At 38.2% G+C, this 25698-nt stretch overlaps 1 protein-coding gene across 2 annotated transcripts in view; it reads left to right on the forward strand.

Annotated features, from left to right (window-relative positions):
- Window positions 1-13644, forward strand: part of LOC104565831 (low-density lipoprotein receptor class A domain-containing protein 4) — a 322211-nt gene extending 308567 nt beyond the window's left edge. For both annotated transcript variants that reach the window (XM_088533758.1, XM_088533755.1), the window contains 9 exons: window positions 729-861; window positions 2378-2500; window positions 3148-3263; window positions 4899-5080; window positions 5715-5879; window positions 7089-7206; window positions 8431-8532; window positions 10884-10917; window positions 12819-13644. In XM_088533758.1, coding sequence (XP_088389884.1) covers window positions 729-861; window positions 2378-2500; window positions 3148-3263; window positions 4899-5080; window positions 5715-5879; window positions 7089-7206; window positions 8431-8532; window positions 10884-10917; window positions 12819-12856 — 1011 coding nt within the window. In that variant the 3' untranslated portion in view covers window positions 12857-13644. The remainder of the gene's footprint in view (window positions 1-728; window positions 862-2377; window positions 2501-3147; window positions 3264-4898; window positions 5081-5714; window positions 5880-7088; window positions 7207-8430; window positions 8533-10883; window positions 10918-12818) is intronic.
- Window positions 13645-25698: the final 12054 nt, after the last annotated feature.

Below are 25698 nucleotides of genomic sequence, written 5' to 3' on the forward strand. Positions count from 1 at the left end.
TCTTAAGAGGGTAATAGCCAGGTACAGAATGCATCCCTGTATCATATGGGGCAGAAGTTTCTTGGACTAATTATGTTGTGGCTTAAATGGAGATATTTCTACAACTAGCTGTTGAATATTGAATGCAGTACTGTCATCAAGCTATTGCTTACCGTGGTAAGGGAGAGAAAGTAGACTCTGGAGTTAAAAATTCTCTGTTCAGAGCTTAGCAATGTTATCCCATAATGGCTTTGAATATACCAAATAAGCCTGTTGGCATTTTAGATAAACTTGCACTGTGTATACATCTGTTAGATGTAAATACTAAATTTCAGATAACAGGATTTTTGAGAAAGCTTAAACCTGGACAAGTTCCTAGAGAAGAGTGCATCCTCCTCTTAAATCCATGACTTTTGGGTCAACAAAGCTAATCATTTGAGAGCCATGGGAGTATTATATAAGCCCTTAAACATTACTGTGAAAGAATGATCATCATCGTACAGAAATTACTTGAATCAACAGAAAATGAAATTGATTTTTAAAGGAGTTGTTTCTTCTGTAATTAAACTACTGAGGTCAGTACCAAGGCAGATAGGGCAGATGTGTATATGCAAATAAAGCTGGTTATCTTTGCCATTACTTGTTTACTTTCTTGAATCCTTAAAGTGAACATGTTTCTTTTGAGTAAGTGGAAAAAAATAATAACCAGAAATCACTGTTTTAGTCTGTTCTCTTCCTTATTCCTACAGAAGCAGATAGGCCATGGGCAGGCTGTAGCTGCGCATTATAATGAACTTCAAGAAGTTGGATTAGATAAACGCAGCCAAAGTCGCATATTCTACCTCCGCAACTTTAATAACTGGACAAAGAGTGTCCTCATTGGTAAGGTTCCTTAACAGATTGCATTAGACTTTAAGAAAATACAGCTAATGTTTGTGCAAAAATGTAACTGTGTTCTGCTTTCTGATGCTGATTATGGCACTTACTGTATGTGTGTTAATACAGTAAGATCTTCAAGTGAAATAAAATCTTTTATTTTGCCTCTTTTTGATAGCGTCTTGCTTTTGCAGGAGTACCAAATAAATTCTAAAGTTTTAAAAATCAACTGACCTGAAAACTGGAGAAAGTTCATATTGGAAACTGTGCTTTCTGCTTTTTTCAAAGAAGAAAGGGCCAGCTTGTTTTAAACCATAAAGAATTCTGGTCTGTGAAATCGAGCTATTCTTGTCATTTACATCTATCTGAAATAATTTCTTAGTGTTTTTCCCTAGGCAGTTTATCTTCAGGTCCAGGATAAGCAGAAAACTTGAACACGTTTTGTATGTTACTCATAGTTAATGGTTTCAAAAGGTGAAAAAGTATAAAATCTAGTTCTTGAGGAAGAAGTTATAGCAGCTTTTTGTAAAAGACAATGTCTGCTGTCCCACAAATCAAATTTCAAAATGAGGAAACAAAACTGTCAGGTATCTCCAAACAAAAAAGAGAGTTATTGGCAGAGCACCATAGTCTTGGCAAGGGCTGTGTGCCAGGACATGTTGGCACCATTTGTTTTAGCATGCTGCTTTTTGTTGGGTGGTATCGGAGCAGGTAGAAGTAATATTTAGGTTTATATAAAAGCCATTCATGGAGCCTGTGTTGAAGCCTTTTAGTCATAATGAATTTAAATACTGTAGCGTTATAGTGCTTGTATCAAAACATATTTCATGTCTCTTACTGTGAAGGAAAGTTGCTAGCATGCTGATATGTTTTGCATTTTATGTCAACATCAGTCAGAGCAGAAATATTGAGAGGGAATGGAGTGGAAGAGAAAATGAAATTAAGTGTATGTAGGGTTAAAAGGCATTAGAGAAATACCAAGTTATTGCAAGGCCTGTGAAAGACTGAATGGAGAATGTTTGCACATTAGTAATGCCACAGCAAGAAAAAGTTCCACCTGCTCTGTTGTTTTTCTCACGATTCTTTGGTGTTTTTTCTTCTGCAGAATGCATTCTTGTACTTCCAGATAAAATCCACCTTTTATAAGGATAGTGAAAGGGAGTTCCTCTCTCTACTGACACATAGGTTGCTGTTAAGTGACTGTAAAATTTTGACTTTTTTCTCTACCAGGGAAGAGTTCAGAGTTCAAGGCACACTACATGAAAAGCACATTAAGCATGGAAAATACTCATTATTTTTTCTATAGTGTTAGGAATTTGTAGTTATTGTTTTCATTAATAATCTGTAGAAAGAGAGATAAAAGTCTGTAACACGAACAGGGTTTATCGACAAAGTGGGTTCTAAGATACTTTAATATATTTTTTTAACCCTTTAGGGTTCTCTATATGACTTTTTAGGGATCTCTGTACAATAAAATGAATTACAGGGGCAGATACAAAGTATTCTCTTTTTGATTCTATAGGTGAATTTATAGACCGGGTACGACAGAAGAAGAGTGATATAACTGTTTTGGATCTAGGATGTGGCAAAGGTGGAGACTTACTTAAATGGAAAAAAGGCAGAATTAAAAAACTTGTTTGTACAGGTAAGGAGATGCTGTAACTTCCTAGGAAAAATACACCAGTGTTTTTCGGAAAAAAACAAGCACATCTCAGGTCTTTTATTTCTTGCTTTGCTAGTAAGCCCTAAAATGCGGTGATATACCTCTTGTGGTAGTTCTTGTCTTTTAATCTGAAGGCCTCAACTTTATTGCCAGCATAAATATAAGAATCATTATTTTTTTTTCTTTCTGTGTAATCAGCATTCATTTCAATTCAAGTAAAAGCTAGTATAAGAAACACAATTGACAGCGATTGTCTCTCTGTATTTTGCCATGTCTCTCCTCTCATGTCTAAGCTTTTGCATTTTTTTTTTTACCATTCTAAAAATAAACATGAAAGAGTTGTGTAAAAATGCTGTTATAGTTTTAGAATTGTGTACTGTCAATATTCAGTGAAATGAATGCCTAAGATTTGAAGAGTCTTAAAAAAGAGAAAACTGTGTATATCACAAACCTTCCCATTTAAGTATTTTCAAGCATTTTTTTTCTTTCAGTTCTTTAAAAAAACTTAATATCTGAGTGTAGCTGAAGATAGCTTTTATCCATGCCTTAGAGTGTTGGCTGTGTTCAATAATCTTTCCAGTTTTCTGGTTTGAGGATAAGTTTGCATATTTTTTATTTATTTTCAATAGATATTGCTGACATTTCTGTGCAGCAGTGCAAGCAGCGGTATGAGGACATGAAAGGAAGATGTCGCTATAATGATTATATTTTTGATGCAGAATTTATACAAGCGGATAGTACCAAGGTACATTTGCCCTATTTTATAATACTTTTGGAGATGGAAGATGCTTATTTTAAGCAAGATATAGGTAGTGCTGTGATGTTTTGTTTATGTTGTATAGTTTCAAGATAGTATTGTTGCACTAACGAATGTCAGTTCCATAAAGAGTAGTTAAATGTGTTTGGTTATTGGTTCCCGTGTAACGGTTTTGCAGCTTGAATGTCTATTTTATTGAAGTAGCTTGAATCTATTTTTTTTCTTTCTCTTTTTTTTTTTTTTCATCGAACAAGGTAAGGGAAGAAATAATTATTTCTAGAGGTCTGGAGTATACCACGAGAGGTCATAACTGGTCAATATGTTTTTATGCTGGAGTGAATCTTGTGATTAGACTTGTATCATGCCTATCTCAGTAATTTTTCTGGCAGCATTTTGGCTTCTATCATACACACCTTTAACACTTCTGTAGTAGAGCAGATTTCTTAGACTGAATGAACCCAGTGTGGAATGTATTGCTGAGGTTTAAGAGACTGTCTTTTACCCGGCACTGCCTTTGCTTCCTGAAAATGAAGTCAGAGTGTGCCCTGCTGGGGGGTTGAGGGCCAGAGCCCAGCTGATTCCTCACCAGCTTTAAATGGGCCTGTGGTTGCTTCCTTGCAGTCAGTTGGAATCTTTCATATGGTCTCTTTCTTGACTCAAAATTGCAGTCAGGGAAAGGGGATAAAACCTTGGCCAGGAAGAAAGAGATTTTCACATTGATCTTGCAGCTCAATCTCGTATTCAGGTATACTATCTGTTGTGCACCCTCTTCAGTCTGTCTGTCTGGACACATACACGTTCATCTCCCTGACTTTTTATCTCTATCCTCATTTTATGTACACACAACGCAAAATCTGCCTCTCCCAACCTTTGTAATTCCTTCCATATACCAATTTCCTGTATCTCTCCCTGTAGCAGCAGAGAGAAGAGTAAATGAACAAATAAAAGTACTATGGGAATGTGAAGTATCTGTTTTTCACTTGCTGCATTTAGAGTGGTGGATGTGACATGAAGTGGTACACTGGTATGCAGTGGTGGAGTACAAAAGCAGAAGCGTGGCAGGCTTTAACCTGACAAGATGCAAGACCACCTGCCCCACCACTGCTGGTTACCTGGACTAAGAAAGGGTGTTCATGTATATGCATGTGTGTGAGAGAAATACAGCTTGGAGACTGGGCAAGCTGCTATGTTTAATGCCACCCAGTTGTACATCTCATGGGTGTTTTCTGAGCAAGGGAAATGTCACTTCTGGTGACAAAGACTTGGAAGATAGAAATTTCCTTTTATTATAAGAATGTCTTTGGAGACTGTTAAATAGCCATTAGTTTCCTTTTGACCTGTCACATATAGAGATGCAGTTACTGCTTTAAAATAATGTTGAGAAAATGACATCTTTGAAATGTATTTCTGTATTCTTGTTGCTCCCAAATGCCATGCATGATTTTCTGTGTAGCCCTGGGCTTCTTAATGTCATCTCTGATTGTATCCTTGTTGAAGGTGTCACAGCTGAAAGGAAAAACTTCAAAAGATTATGGACTACTGTATTTCTTGGAAGAATTAAGTGATTCACGCTTCTTTCTTTAGCTTCTGGCACTTTTTTTTTTTTTTTTACATCCATTTCAGGATCTCCTGGCTTCCAAATACGATGATCCATATATAAGCTTTGACATTTGCAGCTGTCAATTTGTTTATCATTATTCATTTGAGACATATGAGCAGGCTGACATGATGCTTAAAAACGCTTGTGGGAACCTCTCTCCTGGGGGCTATTTTATTGGGACGACTCCAAATAGCTTTGAGCTTATGTAAGTACTTTCGTTTTCTTTTACTCTTTTAAATCTGTTTGAAGCATTATGAAGTGATAGTCATTCTTACCATGCTTTGATATGTTTGTGCCAAATAACCCACATTTTTTGCAGTGTTTTTTCCTCCTAGTTAGGAAATCTCACACATGAACTTGGATCAAATAGGTGAAGCTGTACTAACCCCTGTCTTTTGCACCCAGGGCTTTTCAGGAGTGAGTCTAGATCCTCATGTATAGACCTATATTGACTTCAAATTGTGACAAAACAGCTACAAACTCAAGAATAACTTTTGCTATGGTAGTTGCAAGAAAGCCTTTTCTCTACAAACTGCATGAGCTGAAGATTAATTTCTAGGTCTCTAAACTGCGTGAGCTGAAGGTTAATTTCTAGGTCCATTTAACATTTGGTACATTGTGTAGAAGTGATGAACTGTTAAAAACTAATATACTTCCTTGCTTGATACTGCTGTTTTGATACCTTATTTAATAAGGGAGCTGGAAAGGTACTGAGGTCACTGAACTCTCATGTGTAGCAGTATGAAAAATACTTTTGTGTTTCTTTTGTATTATTTTTGTGTTTTTAAAATTTAAAATTTGGTCAGTCATTTCCTATTTGTTTATATCTCACTTTATAGAAAACGACTTGAAGCTTCAGAAACAAATTCATTTGGAAACGATGTTTACAGTGTAAAATTTGAAAAGAAGGGAGATTATCCCTTGTTTGGCTGCAAGTATGACTTCCACTTAGAAGAGGTGGTTGATGTTCCTGAGTTCTTGGTTTATTTTCCATTACTGGAAGAGTAAGTTAACTTTGCACTATATATAAAAACTTTAAGTTTTTGTATAATGCAAACAGTGAAATGTGAATAAGCAGTTGTTTAGCTTGTGCATCTTTGCATAGTATTGTCAGAAAATAAAAGCATTTTGTTTATCTTAATATATTTTTGTTTCCTCTTTTGTTGTTGTTGTTGCTTTAATTTGAGAAGTTCCTCACGTTTCTCTCCAATCGTTTGTATAATCTGGCTTCTAACAGTTTTACCGGTTTGGAGGTGCTCTGGTTAGAAGCTGTTAAGACTAATGATACCTTTCAGATAGGAATGTCAGTACCTGCTGTACCTGATAATCAGCCAGCCTTTAATGCAGTCATCGTCCTTTTCCTTTAGTCTTAGCTTGTTTTTTTTTTTTTCCCCTGTTGTTTCATTCTATCTCTGTTTAGTCCTTTAGAAAGTCTTCCTGTGTATCCTCTTCATCATGGTGCCTCTTTCCTATCCTCCCAAGTTTGGGGCGGGATATTTAGGAAGGATTTTTCTTTCAGATTTTGTTTTTTTTCCTCTGCATTTGCTGTTTACTTCATCTGTGAACACGTCTTTTTCTGTCACCTCTGCATGAACTCAGGTGTAGCTCTCCCAGCCTGCCTTCGTTCTTTCTGTTTTTTTTTTTCCTTCCCGCTCTTCAAGCTCTGTATGAATCTTAAGGCCACACTGAGCTTTCTTTTCAAACCTGTAGCTTTTCACCCACTTTATTTCTAGATCACTGTGAAGAGTAACACCATCTGTTACTGAGACCTGCAATGTCAGGGTTGTTTGACCACAGCTCCTTAGCTTGTAACTTAGGTGAAAATCTAGTCAAAGATGGTCTCTTAGCATTTCCATAGTGACTGATTTGCAGGATGATGAAACTGCAGGGGCAATAACCTTTTTTTTTTAATATATAAACTGAAGTGGAATTTATGAGCTTGAATGTGTTGGGAGAAGAGATGTTTTTCTGTCAAAATGTTTATATTGAGTTCTTTGCAGGCTTTTGTTGATGTAACTCGTACTTAAAAAGTACAGTTTTTACTACTTACTAGTAGTGCAGATGACTTTTCATCCCAGTTCCTTTACTAAATTATATAGAAATTGTAATCCTGGTGAATGCCTTAAGATGTCGCTGTGACTTAAAACCGGTCTTTTGCAAGGAAAACTGAAGTAATTGTGTGGATTCCCTATGTAAGTGTATTATTTTGTCAGAATGGCGAAGAAGCATGGTATGAAATTAGTCTACAAAAGGACATTTCGGGAATTCTATGAAGAAAAAATCAAGAATGAGGAGCACAAAATGCTGTTAAGGAGAATGCAGGCCTTGGAGGTAAATACAGGGTGAATTTATTGTATTTAAGTAGTGGTTTACATTTTACTAATTATTTGTGCAATATTTGAAATTCTTGTTTTGAATATTCTTCTGTTAATTAAAGACTGCAAATAAAAATACTGAAGTTCTGTGACTGAAAGCACAGGTGAGATCGTAGGTAAAATTTCAGCCTTAAGGAAGATTTTCATTTTTATTAAAATGTGCTCTTCTGCCTACCATTTTTCATTTTTATTTTCAGTACATGGTCAGGTATATTTGCTTCGGTTTCATACGGAAATCCGAGAATCCCTTCTGATGTTACATAGTGATAATTATAATCCATTTGTTTCTCATCAGAGGAAGACTGAAAACTGGATCTTTGCACAAGGAATATTGATTGGAAAGACAGAAACTAATTTAGTGGGGAGGAAAACAATAGGCTATATTTGTGTAAGAAAATGACAATTAATTGCAACCGAACATATGCTTTGCCTTGTGCCTTAAGCTCTTATGTTGGATGATTTTAGTAGGTTTATAGAAGCTTTCCAACAACACTTCTGAGTTTTTTTTTTCTTACTTCTTCCTGCTTCCTTCCTGCCTCAAAAATTAGGAGTTTTTGACATAAAACTATCCATCTGAATATCTGTGGGCTCACCTTACACTGTGTCACTGTGCTACTGGTAAACCTATCAGCTTGTTAGAAAAGTGAGAATTGTTTTAATATTGACCACTTAATTTTGAGAACTGTATTGGTAAGTACAGGCTTCTTTGCGCCGAGATCTTACATATAGTCTTGAATCAGGTGTATACTTCTGTTTATAGCTCTGGTGTCTCGTTTAGACATTCTAAGCATTCTGCTTTAAATCTCCCAGTTGTGTAAGATTCAGTTCTCTGTATTTCTGCTGAAGAGGTGTCATTTTGTTCGGTTGCTCTTCTGGAAGAGTTGCGTGAAGATAATATTACTTATGAGCTTTACAGGGAAAATATTTTTTCTAGCTTATTCTATCTATCCTATTTCAGAGACATTATTAGAACTTATTTGATAAACCACGTGTCACATTTTATGGGAAGTAGGTAATATCACACCCAATCATACAGGTCTTATAAGGAACATGTTAAGTTCAGATACCTCCTTTAAAGCTCTGACCTTCATTTTTGTCCATGTTTTGATAAATTTTTGATTGATATGGTTGATGTAACTTAATATCTAATCAGTACAATTTTTTCCCCTCTGTTCCTCAGCCATATTCTACCTTTGGTGATTCCAGGCTTGTTTCTGATAAACCTGATGATTATGAGCATGCAAAAGAGTTTATCAAAGATGGCAAGGCAAAATTACCATTGGTAAGTTCCTTCTTACTTCGCTTGAATAAAGTGTGCTTAAAATTTAGGTGCTAATCTTACAAATGTCTGATATCTTATTTCAACTACAAAATGCAATTGGTGTGATTTTTCTCTCTGCATATGTGAAAAATTACACAACTGCAAGGTTATAGAGTTCATCTGATCTGTAGCACTTTGTCAAAGAATCCCATTCACCAAAGTTGTTAGCAATTCAGAAGGCTTGTAACAGTGTAAAAGGCTATTTTACCATCTTATTGGCAACTGCCTTAATTTGAAATACTTTATTTGGTTTCTGAATCTTTGTACAAATTTAAAACTTTTTTTTTTCTTTTCTTCTTCTCTGACATGGAGATCAGTTGAACATTTTCTTCATAATATTGTGTGTATTCAAAATCTGGAAATGTTTTTGTGTGTTTCTCCTGTTAAACCAACTGCTTCTGTTCTAGAATGCCTACACTTGGTTTATAAACATAGAAATAGAAGACATATGATACTATAAACTGTATTTAATGGAAGTTGTACTAGATTTAGGATCATTTCTCTAATTAATATGACTTTTTTATTATAGTCCAACCTTCAAGATGACTTACTACTTTTCCAAGCTTGTTTTTCTCAGAATCTTGTAAAGCATTTTTTCTTTCTTTCATTCTGCTTAGGAGTACATGGCTATCTTGGTTGGAGTCCATTGGACCCATTTTAACAATTGGGCTGTATTTTTAACGCCTTGCAGTTAGACATTGAACAAGCCACTCTCTTGTTTATGATTTTTTAGCCAGCTCTGAGTCCTCCTTATGAGGTTTGTTTGGGAAGACTGTGGCAGCTTCTGAGAGTTTCTTAAGACCAAGGTAGAAGCGTTGGGGATGAGGTCATGTACCTATTGCTTCCTTTTATGTTATGGTCAATAAATGAAGCAAGATTGATACGATTTATTCCCGATTAGTTCCATTTGACTTTATTACAGTATAGATGTTTTGGTGCTTATAAATTATGTTATTTTAGATTTTTAAAATTAAGATTTATTTTTGTTTATATTTGAGCTTCATCTTTAATTGGCTTTTTAAAAAATAAGTGATGTACTTGCCCTTCTGACTTCCTGAGACTGAAACAAATGATAGGCATTAATTAGCAATAAGCAATAGGCTATTAATAGCAATAGGCTATTAAATTAAATAGGCTTTTTTTTTTTTGTAGTGCCTGTTTGTTTATAATCCAAGTTAGTAAATAAGGCCAATTGTTTACAAAATTATTTTTTATGGTTTGTATGGTTTTCAAGTTGTTACTCAGTCTTGTATCGAGTCAACCCCATTCTTGCTGTTAAATAAACCTCCCAGCACTTTATGTTCATTCTTGGGTAAAGGGACTCGAAATTCCCCAGACCCATCCCAAATCTCATGTATGTGCAATTCCAGGTTTTGTGAAGAGCTGTAGTGATCCAGCCATGGCAGCTGGGGCCTTTCCAGCCCTTCTCTGCTGTATTGGTCTCGGAATTGGTTGAGAGTTGGTTGAATTGGAGCTTTAGGGCTTTGTCTTGTGGTTCTCTGACAAGAAAGAACCCAAGTTGGAGCCTTATAATTTTAGTAAAGTCATTAGCGTTTATTCCAGGATAGCATCCTACTTCATTGTGATGGATATAGCATGAGGCAAGTCAGCTTGAAATTATTCGCTTGAAGTGTTTTTTTTTCTCTCTCTCTCTTTTTATTTAACCATTGATTATTTACAGTTTGTGTTGTGAATTCCTGAGGCTACATGCCTTTTACTGTATATATAAAAATCCTACATCAAGAGAGAAAAGAAACATGCTGTGTTTGAAAGCTAGTAGTTCTAAAAAGAAAATTTCTGCTTTTAAGAAATATGCTGAGTTATAATGATTTGGTCAGGATTGACTTGGGGCTAGTTTATGGGCTAGATCATGTCCCCAGCAAGGGCAGAGGGGAATGGGTTGAAGTGGCCAGAGCAGAAGATCAGCTTGTTCTTTGTCACCTCACGCTGCTGCTTTGGTAAGGTGAATGGCAGCAGCTCTTTACTGTGAGAGCTTCCCTCGCCGCGCTGCAGGGGCTGGAGTAGCTTCCCAAGGGCTGCGAGGCAGAGCGCTCTTCAGCTCCGAGCTGCCGTGGGACGTGGCCTCCTGCAAGCAGAGGTTTTGGGAGCTGCAGGGAGCTGCTGGGCAAGGGGGGTAGCCCTGTGGCCCATGGCCAAGTGTGTGTGGTCTACAGCAACACTAGTCCCTAAATAGGCACCTGGTGTGAGTGGCAGAAAGTTGCTCTGTGAAAGGTTGATTATCGCTGAGTTAAATCTGTGTTTTGTGTTTTCTTCACACTCTTATTTAAACTCTCTCTTTTGCCCCCTTCTAGGGAACCTTGAGTAAATCTGAATGGGAAGCAACAAGTAAGTATTGTTTTGGCAACTCAGTGCTGGCTGAATGGCAGGGATGAGAACTAGGATGTTAGGATGTTAATTCTAAAAAATAAGTAGGCTATAAATTCTAAATATATAAATACCTCATTTTATGTTATTCAAATGCCTATGTGTGCATTTAGCATGAGTATTTTAAGAATTTTGGGGAAATGCATAAAAGAGGTTTTTCTAGCTTACAAAATTTTAGTGAAAAAAGGGTTTTTTTGTTGTTGTTTTGTTTTGTTTTTTTAAGAAACATTGCTTAGAATGTAGGAGAAAGGGATGCCAAAGTTAAAGTATTATTTTACCAGAACCAAAGGATTTACTTTTATGTTTTTGTTTGGTAAACTTGGGTATTATACAATTACCATTCAACTAGAAAGTAAGCTTCATTTGAGCTGTATGTTCTTCAAAAAATATAAACCTGTCCTGGGGAGAGGTGGTTTGAAGCTCTACTCATTATCCACAGTGATAAATACATGTCAGGAAGAAGCAATTAAAGTATAGCTACTGAAAAGATATTTAGTATTTATTTATTTATTATTATTAAAACTCAGTGCTTCAGGCAGCGGAAAGGACTGGTATTGTTAAATACATTTTGAGATATTAGGTTTTTCCCCTCTAAATTTAATAAAAAACAAATATTTCCCAGGGAAATGATTATTAACATCTGTGTAACTGTGTCCAACCAGGATTTGCATTTTTAAAGATAAGTTATACCAGGCCTAGCAATTTTAAACAAGGAAACAAAAATCCTGTTTGATTTGTGAGTGATTATTTTATTTTTGTGAGTGATTTAAATTCCTGGAATAGAAAACTGTTAGCTGTTTTGTAAGAGGTGTGAATTATAAAGGTAGACATTAATTCTGCCAACGTAAAAGTGTTTCATAAATCATGAATCTAGTTGAAAGAGTCTTTTTATGCCTTTAAAAGATAAATGATTGCTGCATTTCTAAAGTGGTCTCTTTGCAGAGAGATCTGGAGTACAGTGGTTCTGATGGTTGGTTAGGACCCAGGTTTTTCCCATTAAAAGGAACCTCACTTTTCTCTATTCTTGAAGAATGTTCCTAGACATCAGGCTTGTCTAGGTGGATAGCTATGACACTTTATCCATTAAAACAAAAAATGTGTTCTAGTGGAAATCTGTCAAACTGGTCTCATGTTCTCTTAAACTGGTTAAATTTAACTCTCTGGTATGAAACATGAGAACCTCTGATATGTCTCTCTTCATATGCCAAGTGTTTATCTCCTAAGGATTCGGGTGTAGACTGTTTGAATACCCATTTCTAGACTGATGAACATTTTGGGCTTGGAAAAAAAAATAAAAACCACGCTATCTAATTTTTGTAAATATTTTTTCTTTGTCCTCTCTTGAAAAGAGGAAAAAAATCTTAACATAAGTTTATTCACTTTTTAATTAAAAATGAAGTTGATCATTCCAAACCTAATTATCCTTTAATGCATATATAAAGGAGTTGTCAACTTAAAATTGTGTATGACCTTTTATGCACCAGTGAATGTTAATTATATATAGAATGGCATAGTTAAGATTGCATGATAATTTGTGAATTGCATTTGCATTTCAGTAGTGTCATTAACTCAAGTTAGTGTTACATTAACCATATTAACAGTATTTAGAATATATTATTTTTACACATGGCTAGCTCCATCTTGAAAATATGCCTACAGATAGAATTGCAAATATGTTTGAATTAAGTCAGTGTTAGAATCCTCTTCCATGAGTTTATATGCTATTAAAAAAACATAATAATCTTTATTGGTATTCTACTAATAGATTGTTGGGTAAAATATCAGCCTGTTCTCATTTCGAAAATGAGGTTCTTCCTGAGAGAGGAAACTGAAAGTTTTAAAAACTCCATTTTCTCTCTTAGGTATTTACTTGGTGTTTGCCTTTGAGAAACAACTGTGAAACTTCATATACCGGATGCAGCAAGAGGAGATCATATCCATGTGCAAGTTGGAATGGTCTAAAATCCATTGTGGCAACTATTTTTTTATTTTTATTTTTTAATTATCAGAAGTGTGCAGGGCACTACCAAAAAAAAAACGAGAGCAAGCTCATGATTCTGAGTTACATTTGCCTGTCTGTGACAGATGGACTTGTGTGTGTATATATAAGAAAGATTCAAAACCAGTCTTTTTAAACACTTGTAAGCAGTCTGCATGCCTTCAAAACTCATATTTGAACTTGACAGAGCTTTATGTTCCAAACAAATGTGTGGTTAGTATGTTTGTGGCTACATCCGATCCTGCAGTTCCTGAAGTTGATGGAAAATGACTGTTGATTTCTGTGATGCAGAATGAGGGCCTAAAGGCTGCGCTGCAAACCTCAGCCAATTCACACTGAGGTATATTCAGACACGTAGGGTACGTCTACATCACATGGGGGGCTCAATGGCAAATAACACCTGAGGCCATTTGAGTACCTCTGTACTGTGCTCTGGCCTGCAGTGTAAATTTACCTTAGTGGTATTCAAGGTGTAGTTTACATAGTGAAGTCCCATGCTGTTCTTGTTTTTATTTTTTTGTGTGCTTGCTGATATGTAGTGTCACTTTGTGGTGCTTTCAAGATTAAATTGGTTTGTTCTGTACAAAACCGCTCTGAAATAGCTGAATTTCTGAAGGTTTAAAACTCCAAGTCATTCTTCTAAGTGTGACTGTGCAGTAATCAATCACAACAGCTGAGACTAGGTTACTGAACATTTTTTGTTACATTAAAGACTCTCACAGCTCTTTGTAATTTTAATGTTTCCGTTGTTCATAGTTTACTACTGACACTTTCTAGATGGATCTTTTTCCAACATTGACATGCTTCCCACTTGTTTCACAAAGTTTCTTCTTGGCAAAATAAGCTGTACATGGTGGTGGGGTCCTCAATGCAGTCTTTAGAGCATTAGGAATGTCCTCAAGTAATACATCATGAACTAAAGAAGGAACCTGTGTGATGCTTGAGGGCATTGGCAATTCCCTCGGGAAGGGAGGGATGAGCATGATGGCACGTGCTGGCACACAGCTCTATGCCTGTGGATAGCGACCCCCAAATTTCAGCCAACAAATTTTACCTGGAGCATACTCTGGCCATATTAGCAAGTAATGTTGTAACCAGCTACAGCCCTACTGCTCGAGTCTGTGAAAGCTGGTGCAGGGATTCCCAGCGTGAGGTTTGTTCTGCGTTCAGCGTGCCTGCAGCAGCCCTATAGCACGTGGGCATAGCTGCTTTCTTCGGTTCTCCCCTCCACCAAGTTTGCTAAAAGTGGCTTTTTGCTGCTGTTGCCTCATGTAGTTTGCGTACAGGTGAAATGATAAAACATTGATGGCTTGTGAGCCTTTTGCAAAATTTAATAAACCTAGGTTTATTAATCTAGATTTAATAAACTATTTCTGTTAGAATTAAGCGTTCAAAATTTTAGAGCTTGTGTGTGGATGAGCTTCTCTGTCTAGTCAGATCACGATTCCTGTTTTTTTTTTTTCCAATAAAAGGCCGTCTCAAAATGTCACCAGGTCAGTATAATCAGTCAATACTGGTACTGAAATTAAAAAACAAACAAACAAACAAAAAAACCTCTTTCAGGGCAGCTAAAAAAAATACAAAACTAGCTGAAAAAGGCCAGTGCTTTACAAGTGCTGAAATATTTTATGCAACTTAATGTGTGTATCAAAACCATTATTTTTCTTTTTTTTTCCTAAGAAATCATCATAATAAAAGCTGAGAGGGAAGTAGAGCGAAGTGTCTTTCCACTTTTAGGCAAGTTTCAGTAGTTCCTGATGCCACAATCCCTGTTTTCCAAGTGAATGGAATGACTTCTCAAAGGAACAACAGAGCCCAAGAGCTCACAGCCCTTCCCAAGGGCTCACAGCCCTTCCTAAGGGCTGCAGATGGAGAAGAGAGGAGGGGAGGCCCAGGACCTCTCACTTGGATGGTTTTTGCAGCAGACCGAGTTGAGGCAATGGCTTGGAATATGAGAGAAAGGGGGAGCAGCGCATGAAGGGTGCTGCAGCTTGAAGAAATGCTTCAGAGTCACTTTACATTAAGTCAGAAAGGGCATCTTTGGTTCAGTTTGCCAGTTGTTGTCTAGATGCTGCGACTTGCTTGTTTGGGAAGAGGCGCTAAGAGGATCGATAACCTTTTTCTCTAAATCAGATGAGGGCAGGGGGGAGCTGTGGTGAAACCTGATTGTTCAGAATATAGTTAGGGGGGAGAGCCAGTGTAGCTGAAAAATGGTTTGCACTTTAAACTTTATATAAAACTTTAAATGAGGTCCCTGTCTCGGGGAAAAAATCAACTTTCTATGAAAATGGTGAAACTCTGCTTCAACTAACTGCTCGGTATGTTCAAGAGAATGGAGTCTCAGTATATCATGATACAAGATGTTCCTCTCATAGCCTTATTGCTTTGGCAAAAAGTGGATTGCAGAAGTGAATTAATTGTCAACCCCTTGATTACTCTGCAGATGCTTAATTTTTATTTCTTCTGAAAGCTTTGGTTTTTGACCTTTGGTAAGGAGGGAGGACTTGAGCCTGTTCACAAAACAGATGTGTGCCTTGCACTGACAGTTTGCCCTAACTTTTATTTATTTTTTTCCTCCCGTCTGTCTATATTTTTAAAAGAGGCCATTTTATATTTTATTCTCTGGTCTTTTAGTTGAGGTTATCAGTGTGCTTGCCCTGTCAATCTGTAGTATGGGAATTTGTTCTACATGGGGCTTAGAATATCCTGCAACCTTACAGTTGACTCATGAGTTCATGAGTTTTGACTCATGAAATTGAACCTTGCATTTGTCAGCAAGTGTGTCGTGCTTGGTTTTTGGTACCACAGCACAGATTTGCTATGTGTGCTGTAGTGAACTATGCACCAGCGTGGTAGAAATTGCTGTAGAGAGAGGATGTGAGCACGTGCTATGTTTTGTACTTAAATTTTAAGGAAGCACTTAAGGAGGCTTGTTGCCTGGTAGAATGCACTTGACTAATGTAAGAGGTTAGACTTATTTCAAATCTTGCACATTTTTCTGTTACAATATTTGACTAGTTTAATTTACATAATGAACATCTCAGTTCTTTGACTGAAACCAAGTGCTTTCCTTTTGAGTCATATTCTATTTAATAAAGCACAATCTCATCTAAAATGTATTTTTATTGAAAAGAATAATTATATGGTGTCTTAGAGCTGCTAAACTGTGTTTGTAAAGACTTGGGAAAGAATTAATTTGGGGAACATTAAGATGGGTAGCAATACATTTAAGACATCTGTAAACTAATCAGAGGGTTGATAATGAATCCACTTTTGCAATCCACTTATTGCCAAAGTAATAAGGCTGCTTTTTGGGGGGAGGGGGAGCGGGGGCGGTAATGGAATAGTTGCCTAATACCAAACAGGATTAATAGTTACCTGGAAACCTCAGTTCCCTGGAATTCACTGCATGCTCCAGATGAGAGCCTCTGCCTGTACAAAAGTGAGGAAGCAAACATCTGTATTGCTGTTTATGGCCGTAAATAAGTGTCCTGATTTTTCAGGCATGCCAGGCAGAAAAATCAGGTCATTTAAGTTCCAAAGAAACATGGAGACAACAGTGAGTGTTTTTGAACAGAAAACCTCATTTGAGATTTAAAAAAAATCTTATAAAAGCTGAATCTTTGTGCTGATGACACTATAAATACTTTGTGCTGGACTTAAACGGTTATCCTGTAGCTCGTTCTTGGCGCCTGCAGTGTGTACATTTTAGACTCGTGTACTTGTGCTGGTGGGATGGCTTTTCCTCAGCCTCTCTCACAGCAGCAGCCCTTTGGAGCTCTGTGTCACCGCCAGATTTACTGTGCTGCTAAGGGTCTCTGCCACTTAGAAAGCAGATGAGAGGCCCCAAACACAACTGACTTTAAATAAACAGGGTTTTGGTAGGTTAAAGCTCTTCTGATGTTGCATAAATCCCATTTTGATGGAAGCTGATGTCCCTTCACTTTAATAAAGCTGGATCTCAATACCGTGGTTTCTGCTTTGCTTTAATGTGTCTTCAAGCAACTGAAGTTCCCTTTGGGGGTAGTATGTTTGAATGTATAAAGGCCGATTGACCTGCCCTGTTAACAGCTGAAGCTTAAGTTTCAACAGCCAACTTCCTAAGAGTCACGCTGTATCTTTTACAGCCTTTGCACAGTGAGGTGGATTAGGAACTGGCTGCATGGCAGAGCTCAGAGGGTGGTGATCAGTGGTACCGAGTCTAGAGGTACCTAGAGGAGGCCTGTAGCTAATGGTGTCCCCCAGGGGTCAGTCCTTGGTCCAGTCCTGTTCAATTTATTCATCAGTGACCTGGATGAAGGCACAGAGTGCTCCCTCAGCAAGTTTGCTGATGATACCAAGCTGGGAGGAGTAGCCGATACCCCAGAGGGCTGCGCTGCCATCCAGAGGGACCTGGACAGACTGGACAACTGAGCAGTGAAAAACCTCATGCAATTCAACAAGGCCAAGTGCAAGGTTCTGCACCTGGGGAGGAATAACCCCAGACACCAGTACAGGCTGGGGACTGATCTTCTGGAGAGCAGCTCTGCAGAGAGGGACCTGGGTGTCATGGTGGATGACAAGTTGACCATGAGGCAGCAGTGTGCCCTCGTGGCCAAGAAGGCCAATGGGATCCTGGGGTGCATTAAGAAGAGCATCTCCAGCAGGTCGAGGGAGGTGATCCTGCCCCTCCACTCAGCCTTGGTGAGGCTGCATCTGGAGTATTGTGTCCAGTTCTGGGCTCCACAGTACAAGAGGGATGTGGAGCTGCTGGAGAGAGTCCAACGCAGGGCCACAAGGATGATCAGGGGCCTGGAACATCTGCCCTATGAGGAGAGGCTGAGGGAGCTGGGCCTGTTCAGCCTGGAGAAGAGAAGGCTGAGAGGGGATCTAATCAGTGTCTATAAGTACCTCAAGGAGGCAGTGAGGAGGATGGCACTGGCCTCTTTTCAGTGGTGGCCACCGACAGAACTAGAGGTAATGGCCACAAACTGAAGCACCAAAAGTTCCACAGGAACCTAAGGAAAAATTTCTTAACAGCGAGGGTGACAGAGCACTGGAACAGGCTGCCCAGAGAGGTTGTGGAGTCTCATCTGGAGATCTTCAGAACCTGCTTGGATGCAGTCCTGGGCCATGTGCTGTAGGTGACCCTGTGTGTGCAGGGGGTTGGATTAGATGACCCCTAAAGGTCCCTTCCAACCTTAAGCATTCTATGATTCTATGATTCTTACAGTCCTGCCTAAGTTCATGCAAGCAGTATGTGATACCCTGTGATAGAAGCATGTGCTTTTGGTCATGGCTAGCACTTTGCAAAGGTATGAATATAAATTGTGATTAAACTGCCAATATGCTGCTCTTTTACAAACGATCACGTCCACAAGTTCCAGAACAGTAAAGGTTTCAAGTTTTATTAGATTGATACTTCCCTGTTTTTACAAAAGGGTGCATGCAATAGTAAACACAGACTTGATTTATATGTAAAATGCAGTTTTAGAACCTCTAATTTTTGTAGTCTAAGAAATGGCTCTACAGACAAATAATTTTCTAGACACAGAGCTATTCTGATTTCTTTGGCCTGGACAGCCCATTTCTTAAATTCCCCTGCTTCTGACACCAGATAGTGTGTACCTCTGCATCAGGTAGCTGGAACTGAAGCCTCCCTCTTCGTAAAAGCTGTGAGTGAGCTCAGCAAGAAGCAATAATTACAAGGTAGGAAATTGTTGGCTTCCTTGTTTAATTGGCTATTCTATGAATTATGCATTTTTTGCTCAGCTTCCTCCTGAGAACAATCTTGAGAAAAGATTGTGTTGCCTGAAGAAGGTGTAAGGTTGCCTGCACCTTGAATATAATGGTCTGGATGACCCCTCTGAACCTGGGGGACTGGAAGTGGTCTGTGCCCGCCTTAGGCTTTTAGTTAAAAGTATGGAGCCTTTAACTATCACTACACAATATACAGCCCATTTAAGGTGATATTTGTATAAAAAGGAACACAATCCGAAAGAGAGACATAGTCCCAAGGCTGCCTGGAAGATATACGTATCAGTGACTTGCTTGTAGATTATATCACTTACATGTGGTGTGGTAACATTTGCATGCCAGATGCTGTTCAAAAATGCAAAATAATCAGTTTCTGCTCTGAAGTCAAAAGACATTTTTTTTTCTCTAATTATTTAAGTTATCCAGTTTGGGTGGAACTTTGCCTTTGATAAGACTATGAATCTGTGCCTGAATAGAGGTGAATTAAGGTTTTATGTAAATTTTATTGGCATTTCTTAGTAAGGCAGAAGTATTTTATCTTAGCCTGTTATTTAAGAACATAAAAAATGAATGTGTCATAAAAGTGATGTTTTATATAATTGCTCCCGCTACAGAACCACATCATTACCCAAGAGCCTAATACGACAGAAAATAAACGTGTATTAGCCCTCATGACCAGGGTTTGAAATAGGAGAGCAGCAGCTGTTAATCCAACATCTGAGGCAGAAGGATGAGCAGGAGGCAAAGAAATCCTGCAAGTGGTTGAGGAAAAGCAGAATTTCAGGTCTCCAGAGCTGCAGCTCTAACATGATGAAGTGAAGGGTGCCTTCACTTCTGCATTTGCGTAGGCAGGACCTTGCTCTTGCTCAGAGCTCTATAGCAGCCAGCAGGGCACTGATGCGATCCAGTGTGTGCCAGCACTGTTTTGTACGATAAGGTCATATATTTTTTTTTGTTGTTTCCTTGTTTTTGTTTTGTTTTTGAGAGCCTTTAGACAGTAATTCTAGTAATTTCATAGTAATTTCTATGGAGTCTACCTAGGACATTTAATGGGTGCAGTAGCCTGTTTGTGTGTTGAAGATAACTGTTTGAGTAAGTGCATGTTATTTACATCCACTTTGACATCTTTGAAATGTTTTTCTTGTTCATGCAATATTTTCATCCCAGTCAGAATACAAGTGCTAAAAAATAACGTTATTCTAGAAATTAATTTGGTGAGGGAGATAGGGATGCTGTTTTACTAAGTGGTAGTGCAGCTTTTGAAAAGAGGCACCCCAAAAAAAAAAAAAAAACAGGTTCTATATTTTTCCTTTTTGGAGGTTTCTGGTGACTCCTGAGATAAATGGGAACTAAATGTACATTTTGGCAGCCTTCCTGGGGGTTTTCAGGTGTGAAATATAGGTGTATCTCCCTCTTTCTTGAGGAGAGAGGGAAGGATGTCCTCCTCAGAAAAGTCCGTTTATGACCCGTTATTCTCACAACATTATCCAGGAATCTCAAACAGTGGAGATTTATGATGAACCACTTTTAAAAGGCCAGGTATTTTTTTTTTAAGCTGAATTTCCCTTAGAGTTGTGCTGATAGTAGTAGTCCCTGTATTAAACTGGCTGCTGTTGCCAGTGCGCACTAGCTGTAAGAATGAGTTTGATGTATTAGATGCATGAGTCGGAGCAGGGCCCTGCTGCAGGGTGTTTCTGGCTTGGCAAGTACTTCCACTGGTTAATGCTCTAAAAATGGTTTGTACTGAGTGGGGCACTACATTTAAAATAAACAAAAGAACAAATAAAAGGCATTCTTTTTGGTGTTTCCAGTGTTTTCTTTTCTTGATTGTTCTTCTCCCTTTGGCTATTAAAAGTTGTTCTAAAAGTGTTTTTTTGTTTGTTTTTTTACATTTCCTGTGTGAGTTGATCAGTTCAGTTATTGTAATCAGGAAAGCGTATGGAGAATACTGTGGGGCAAAGGGCATGCTTTTTTGTCAAATGATTATTCAGCTTTGCAGGATTTTTGTGTTTATTCCTGCAAACTGCAGTGAAGAATAATTATTGTCCATTTCTGTTTGTTTCATATCCAGTGAGTATCAGCAAGCGATCACTGCTTTAAATAATCATTTCTCCTTAGCTGCATGAAATATTTCAATTTCATGTGTGAAAAGGTCATAGGTCTTCAACTCCAAATAAGTTTTTGATAGAAGTGTGCATTAGAGAGCAGTATAAACATTCTGGGTCTAGCACGCACGGAGTTTTTCATTAAAAATACACCATGAAGAAAATACAACTTTCTTTTAGATTCTTCATTTGGGCCAGAATCAGTTTGTAGATAGAGAAGAGCCCTTATTGAACTTTGCTTAGCACTTTCTTCAAAATATCAGGTTAAATCAGGTGAGTATTTTGCCTTTTCTTGAAGCTTGTATCCAGACAACATCTGTTTTTTCTTTCTTGTTGTATTTTCTCCTCTCTCAGCTGCGCTTTCTAGCAGTAAGCTAGCAGTTATCAAATGAAGCTTACCTAACCAGGAGAAAAATTAAATCTTTTACAGGTGTGGTATTTTTCATTCATTTAAAGAGCTGAGCCTCCTCTAGAGTCATGAAACTAAAATCCTGATTATGCATTAATGATGCATTTAATCCAGTATAAAAATCACTATGTTCAGTGTGGTGGAGAAAGGCTAATTCCTATTCAGACTTTCTATATTCAATTAGTGAGGCTTTCTGCATTTCTACTCAACCAAAATAGAAAATGGTACATACTCCCTACAGGACATAGTATTTTTTTCCAGTAAGAAAACAAGGTGGATAATCTTGCATTTGCATTTACACAGAAAAGTATGTTTCACTTCTGCCCCCCTGAAACTTTTTCTTGGATTTAAGCTTGTTAGCTCTAAAAAAAAAAAAAATCCAGTTTCAGTCAACTCAGGTGATGACATTTGTATAGAGAGCCATGATAGGGTTCCTTGTAGAGCATCCACTAAGGCCGCAGTCCTTAAGCAATTCACCTTGTGCTATGGGGAAAAACTTTGTTCTCGTCTGGCTTGCTTGACAGAGGATTATAGAGAGCTAGTAACAAAACAGATCTCATCTTTAAAATTGGACTGAAGAGGGCTGCAAGTATTTGGACATGAAATTGTGATTGCCAAAACTGCTCATTCAGATTCAAAATTTCTGTTAAGAACATCTTCTCTTTTCTACCCTCCCCTTGTGCTTTTCTTTTAAGTGTAGTTTTGTCTCTCCTGTCCCAAATTCCCTGGAAACCCTGACCCACTGGGTTTACTAAAACTTTGTCCAAGTGGAGACTAACTCGGATTAGTGTGAACATTTATTAAGAAGTCAAATAAGCAATAAAAGCATTTCTCAGACTCTTGTTTACCTGAGCTTAATAAAGTGTGAGATAATGAATTTGGACAGAAGTGCTCATTAACAGGCCACAGCTTAGTCAAGGGGATCTGTTGTCAAGAACAACCAGAATGAAGTATAGATGGCTATAAAAATGTCAAGTTCAAGCTGAAGCCAAGGTTTAGAGATTAGCTTATAATCACTTTTGTAATATACAGTGAGTGGCTTTAACAAGTAAATGATACGCCGCTCAGTCCTGCTGTAATTAAAGGATGCTAATAAGACATGGCAGGCAGCATGGCGCTGGGCAATTAAAGCGATTCGTTTAATGACATAAGGCAGGCAGCGGAGCGCATGCAGGGGAGGCCTACGGACCAGCAACAAAAGCTCAGGAGTCTGGGAGATGCTGAGCTATACAACCGCATGGGACAGCCCCGTGAATAAGTAATTGAATCTATTGGTGTTCTGGCAGACACAGAAAGATGCCAAGTGACTCAGCAAAGGCTTTGAGGAATATTGCACACGAAATATTTCTGGTCTCCTGGCCAATTTCCTGATTTTGTCAGAAACTGTTTTGCAAGCTGCAGCAGCATTACTCCATGATAGTTTAGCCCTGCAGTAGATTCATTTAAAAGATACTAGATGCATTTTCAGGTGCTGGTTGTGTTTCTAAATACATATCTCATATTTTTCATGCCTGTACCAAACATCAGGAGTCAATAGATGAAGGCTGCTTTGCTTGTCTTGCTCCAATGCATTCATTTACCTTACAATACTGATAGGATACTGTGTCTGTAAAATCTCACCTTGATTTTTCCTAGAGTGACATTCTCTCAGGTCTGCCTTTCCATCAGGTAGAGCTGGGGCTTGCCTTTGCTCTCGTTTTGCTGGGAGCATGGGTCTGAGAGTTAATCCTTTGGATGTAAACTGAAAGTCAGAGCAAAAAATCTTTGTTCAGCTCAATTGTTGCAACCTTTGACCAGAAATTTCACTGTGACTCCTGTACTCTCTCTGGCTCAAATCCACCTTGAAAAGAACTAACAAACCAAGGTCCATGTACACGGTCAGAAAGAAAGGGAGCAGGGCAGGGAGGGAAAGAACGAAGTCAGTAAAAATATCATCTGTACTTCCCATCAGAGTTTATTCCCAGTCCTTTTTTAAGTTCTCATGGTTATTTCCAGAGGCCAGAAAAGTCAAGAGAGAATAGGTCGAGGCAGTTCTATCCCTGTAAATCACTTTAGCCAGTGAACATTTTTACTGAGAGAAGCATGCAAGCTATTTATGATTGAGAACTCTTCTTGGCAAAAAAAAAAAAAAATAAATAAATAAAGCCAAGCAAGATGCTCAGATCTTCATGGAGCCCAAACTGTTTTCATCTGAGGCACTCTGTTGCTGTGAGCGGGTTTGTACTTACTGTGCACCCCAGACACCTCTGCACATCTCCAGGTTGCTGATGAGAAGCAGAGTAGCTGCTACAGAGCAGCCTCCTCAGGCCAGAGCCTTGCTAGTGCCCTCAGAGGCAGCCCCTTGCTTAGGCAAGACATCTGCAGCTGCAGAGGTGGAGGCAGCATCAGCACTTTTAATTAAGGTGAGTGAGTATTTCCTTCACGTTTGCTATGTGGCTTTCTCTACAGGCTCAGATTTCTCATGTTGGAAGCTGGCAGTAATGAGAGTTGTATGGAGTAAAAATAAGTGCAGGCCTAACTTGATTGATATGCCCAGCAATTAACACCACAGAAAAAGTATGAGTAAGGTATAGTTGTATTGAGGGAAGTCATGTAAACCACTAGATATTTTTGAATAGATCTGTGACAAAATATAAGTTCCATTTACTTTCAATCTTAAAGGTGAGATAAATGCATAATTCCTTTTATTTCTATTAATGTATTTATTTTTAATTGAATGAGTCCATATTTGAACTCTCACAGGCTTTCTAGAAACCTTGGGGTAGCTTCTAAAGACGTAAACTAGGATGAGAAGCCACATGGGATTGAGATCAAATTCCAGTTTGTCTTCCACTGCCGTCAGAGGGAGTTTTCCCATGGTCTTCTATAGCTTACACCTATTTTGCTAAGTATGTCCCAAAGCTATGCAGGAAGGTACGGCTGTATCCTCTTGAGTGCACTATACTTCCATCCAAACTAAAAATACACACTTCATTTTATGCAGTTAGTTATCTTCTTTTAAACCTAGCTGGTTCCTTGCCTTGCTGGTTTAATGAGTAACCTTCTTTTCTATGACTAGAAACTAAATCATGTCTCAACACTTGGAAACTGTTTCCCTAAATCATGCAGGAACTTTAAGCACTTTCAGAAGCAGCATTTGCCTGGGGCTGTAACGCAGAGACAAACCCATTAGTGACGCACATAAATCACAGGCTGATGGAGGAAAAGAAGTCAAGTATAAAATAACTGAGATAGGTAGATGCTCTGGTGTGATTAAAGAACTACCTGGAAGGGGACAAAAGGATACATGACAGTAGGTTTTATTGTAGATGATATGTTTAGTCTTTTCAGCCTGTCTAAATTTAAAATCCCTTCCAACATATCTTAAATTCTGCTTTTTTGTTCACTGTTTGCCTCTGGTGATACATTTCTCTTCAGCTGTCATCTTTGCTTAAAAGCATTTTGGCATTTTTCAATCACAAACCATCAGGATAATCCAGGTATTATATGGTGTCTGTTCTGAAAGACATTTTATTCACGATGTTGCAAGTGTGTCCTTCCATTTGGATCTGCTTTTCCTTGCACAGGAACTGCAGCACTATGTGCGCTGTACATTTAGGCTCGTGAATGTGCCCTGCTGTATGGTAAGGATGATAGTTTTTTAACATGGTAATGTAAAGACTCTTTAGGCAAAAATCATCTTTAAGATCTCTTTTAAACTCCCCAGATAGCACAGGCTTGCTCTTTACAAGGAAGTTACAGGGAGCTGAATTTGGTTCAAAGAAATTGTGATTTTTGCTCCTTCGTGGGTTTTAAAAATTGTAACTGCTACCTATTTTCAGTAGAGCCCGTGGTGTGAAATACCATGGAAAGAATAAAATTCTGTTACAGATTATGGGAACTAGGTGAAATTAGGCTGTAGGTGGCAAGTGGGAATCATTCATACCCTGTGTTTAGAAGTATCATTGCCCTTTCCAGTTTTTGATTCTACCAAAGAAACACATGTGAAAGGCTGATGCGGTCAAGGCTTCTTGTACTGGAAGTGGTATATTTTTGCTACAGTTCAAACCCTAAATGTGTTTGGCTTGTTAGAAGAACCACTGGCAAGCAGAATGGTAGTCCAGAGAGGTGGTTTGTAATTTCCATCTTTTTTTTTTTTTTGTCAGCCTGCACAATTATTCCTTAAAGCTAGTTCACAGTTCAGCTTGATCCTTAGTGCTGATTTAGCACACATGGGCTGTAATCAGAGTGTAGGTTTGTCATATGGTTCTATTAATTTTGAGCAGTCTGGCGGTTACACAGATGTGAATGCCAAATAGGATATTTTTCCTTCCTTTGCTAAGTGGCATCAGATGTCGGCAAGAGGTTCTGTCAGCTTCCTAGCAAAGGAAAAAAGCAGTGGTGCTTAAACTGGGAGTGCCATTAATGACCCATTTTATTTATATTCTACTTATATTTTTATATGCTCTTTTTTATCTAGCCCCTTTTTTCAAGCCCAAGATTGACGTCAAGTT

Source organism: Tinamus guttatus, unplaced genomic scaffold, assembly GCF_059628265.1.
Source record: "Tinamus guttatus ecotype Peru unplaced genomic scaffold, ASM5962826v1 Tinamus_guttatus_pri_ptg000520l, whole genome shotgun sequence".
NCBI classification, from domain to species: Eukaryota; Metazoa; Chordata; class Aves; order Tinamiformes; family Tinamidae; genus Tinamus; species Tinamus guttatus.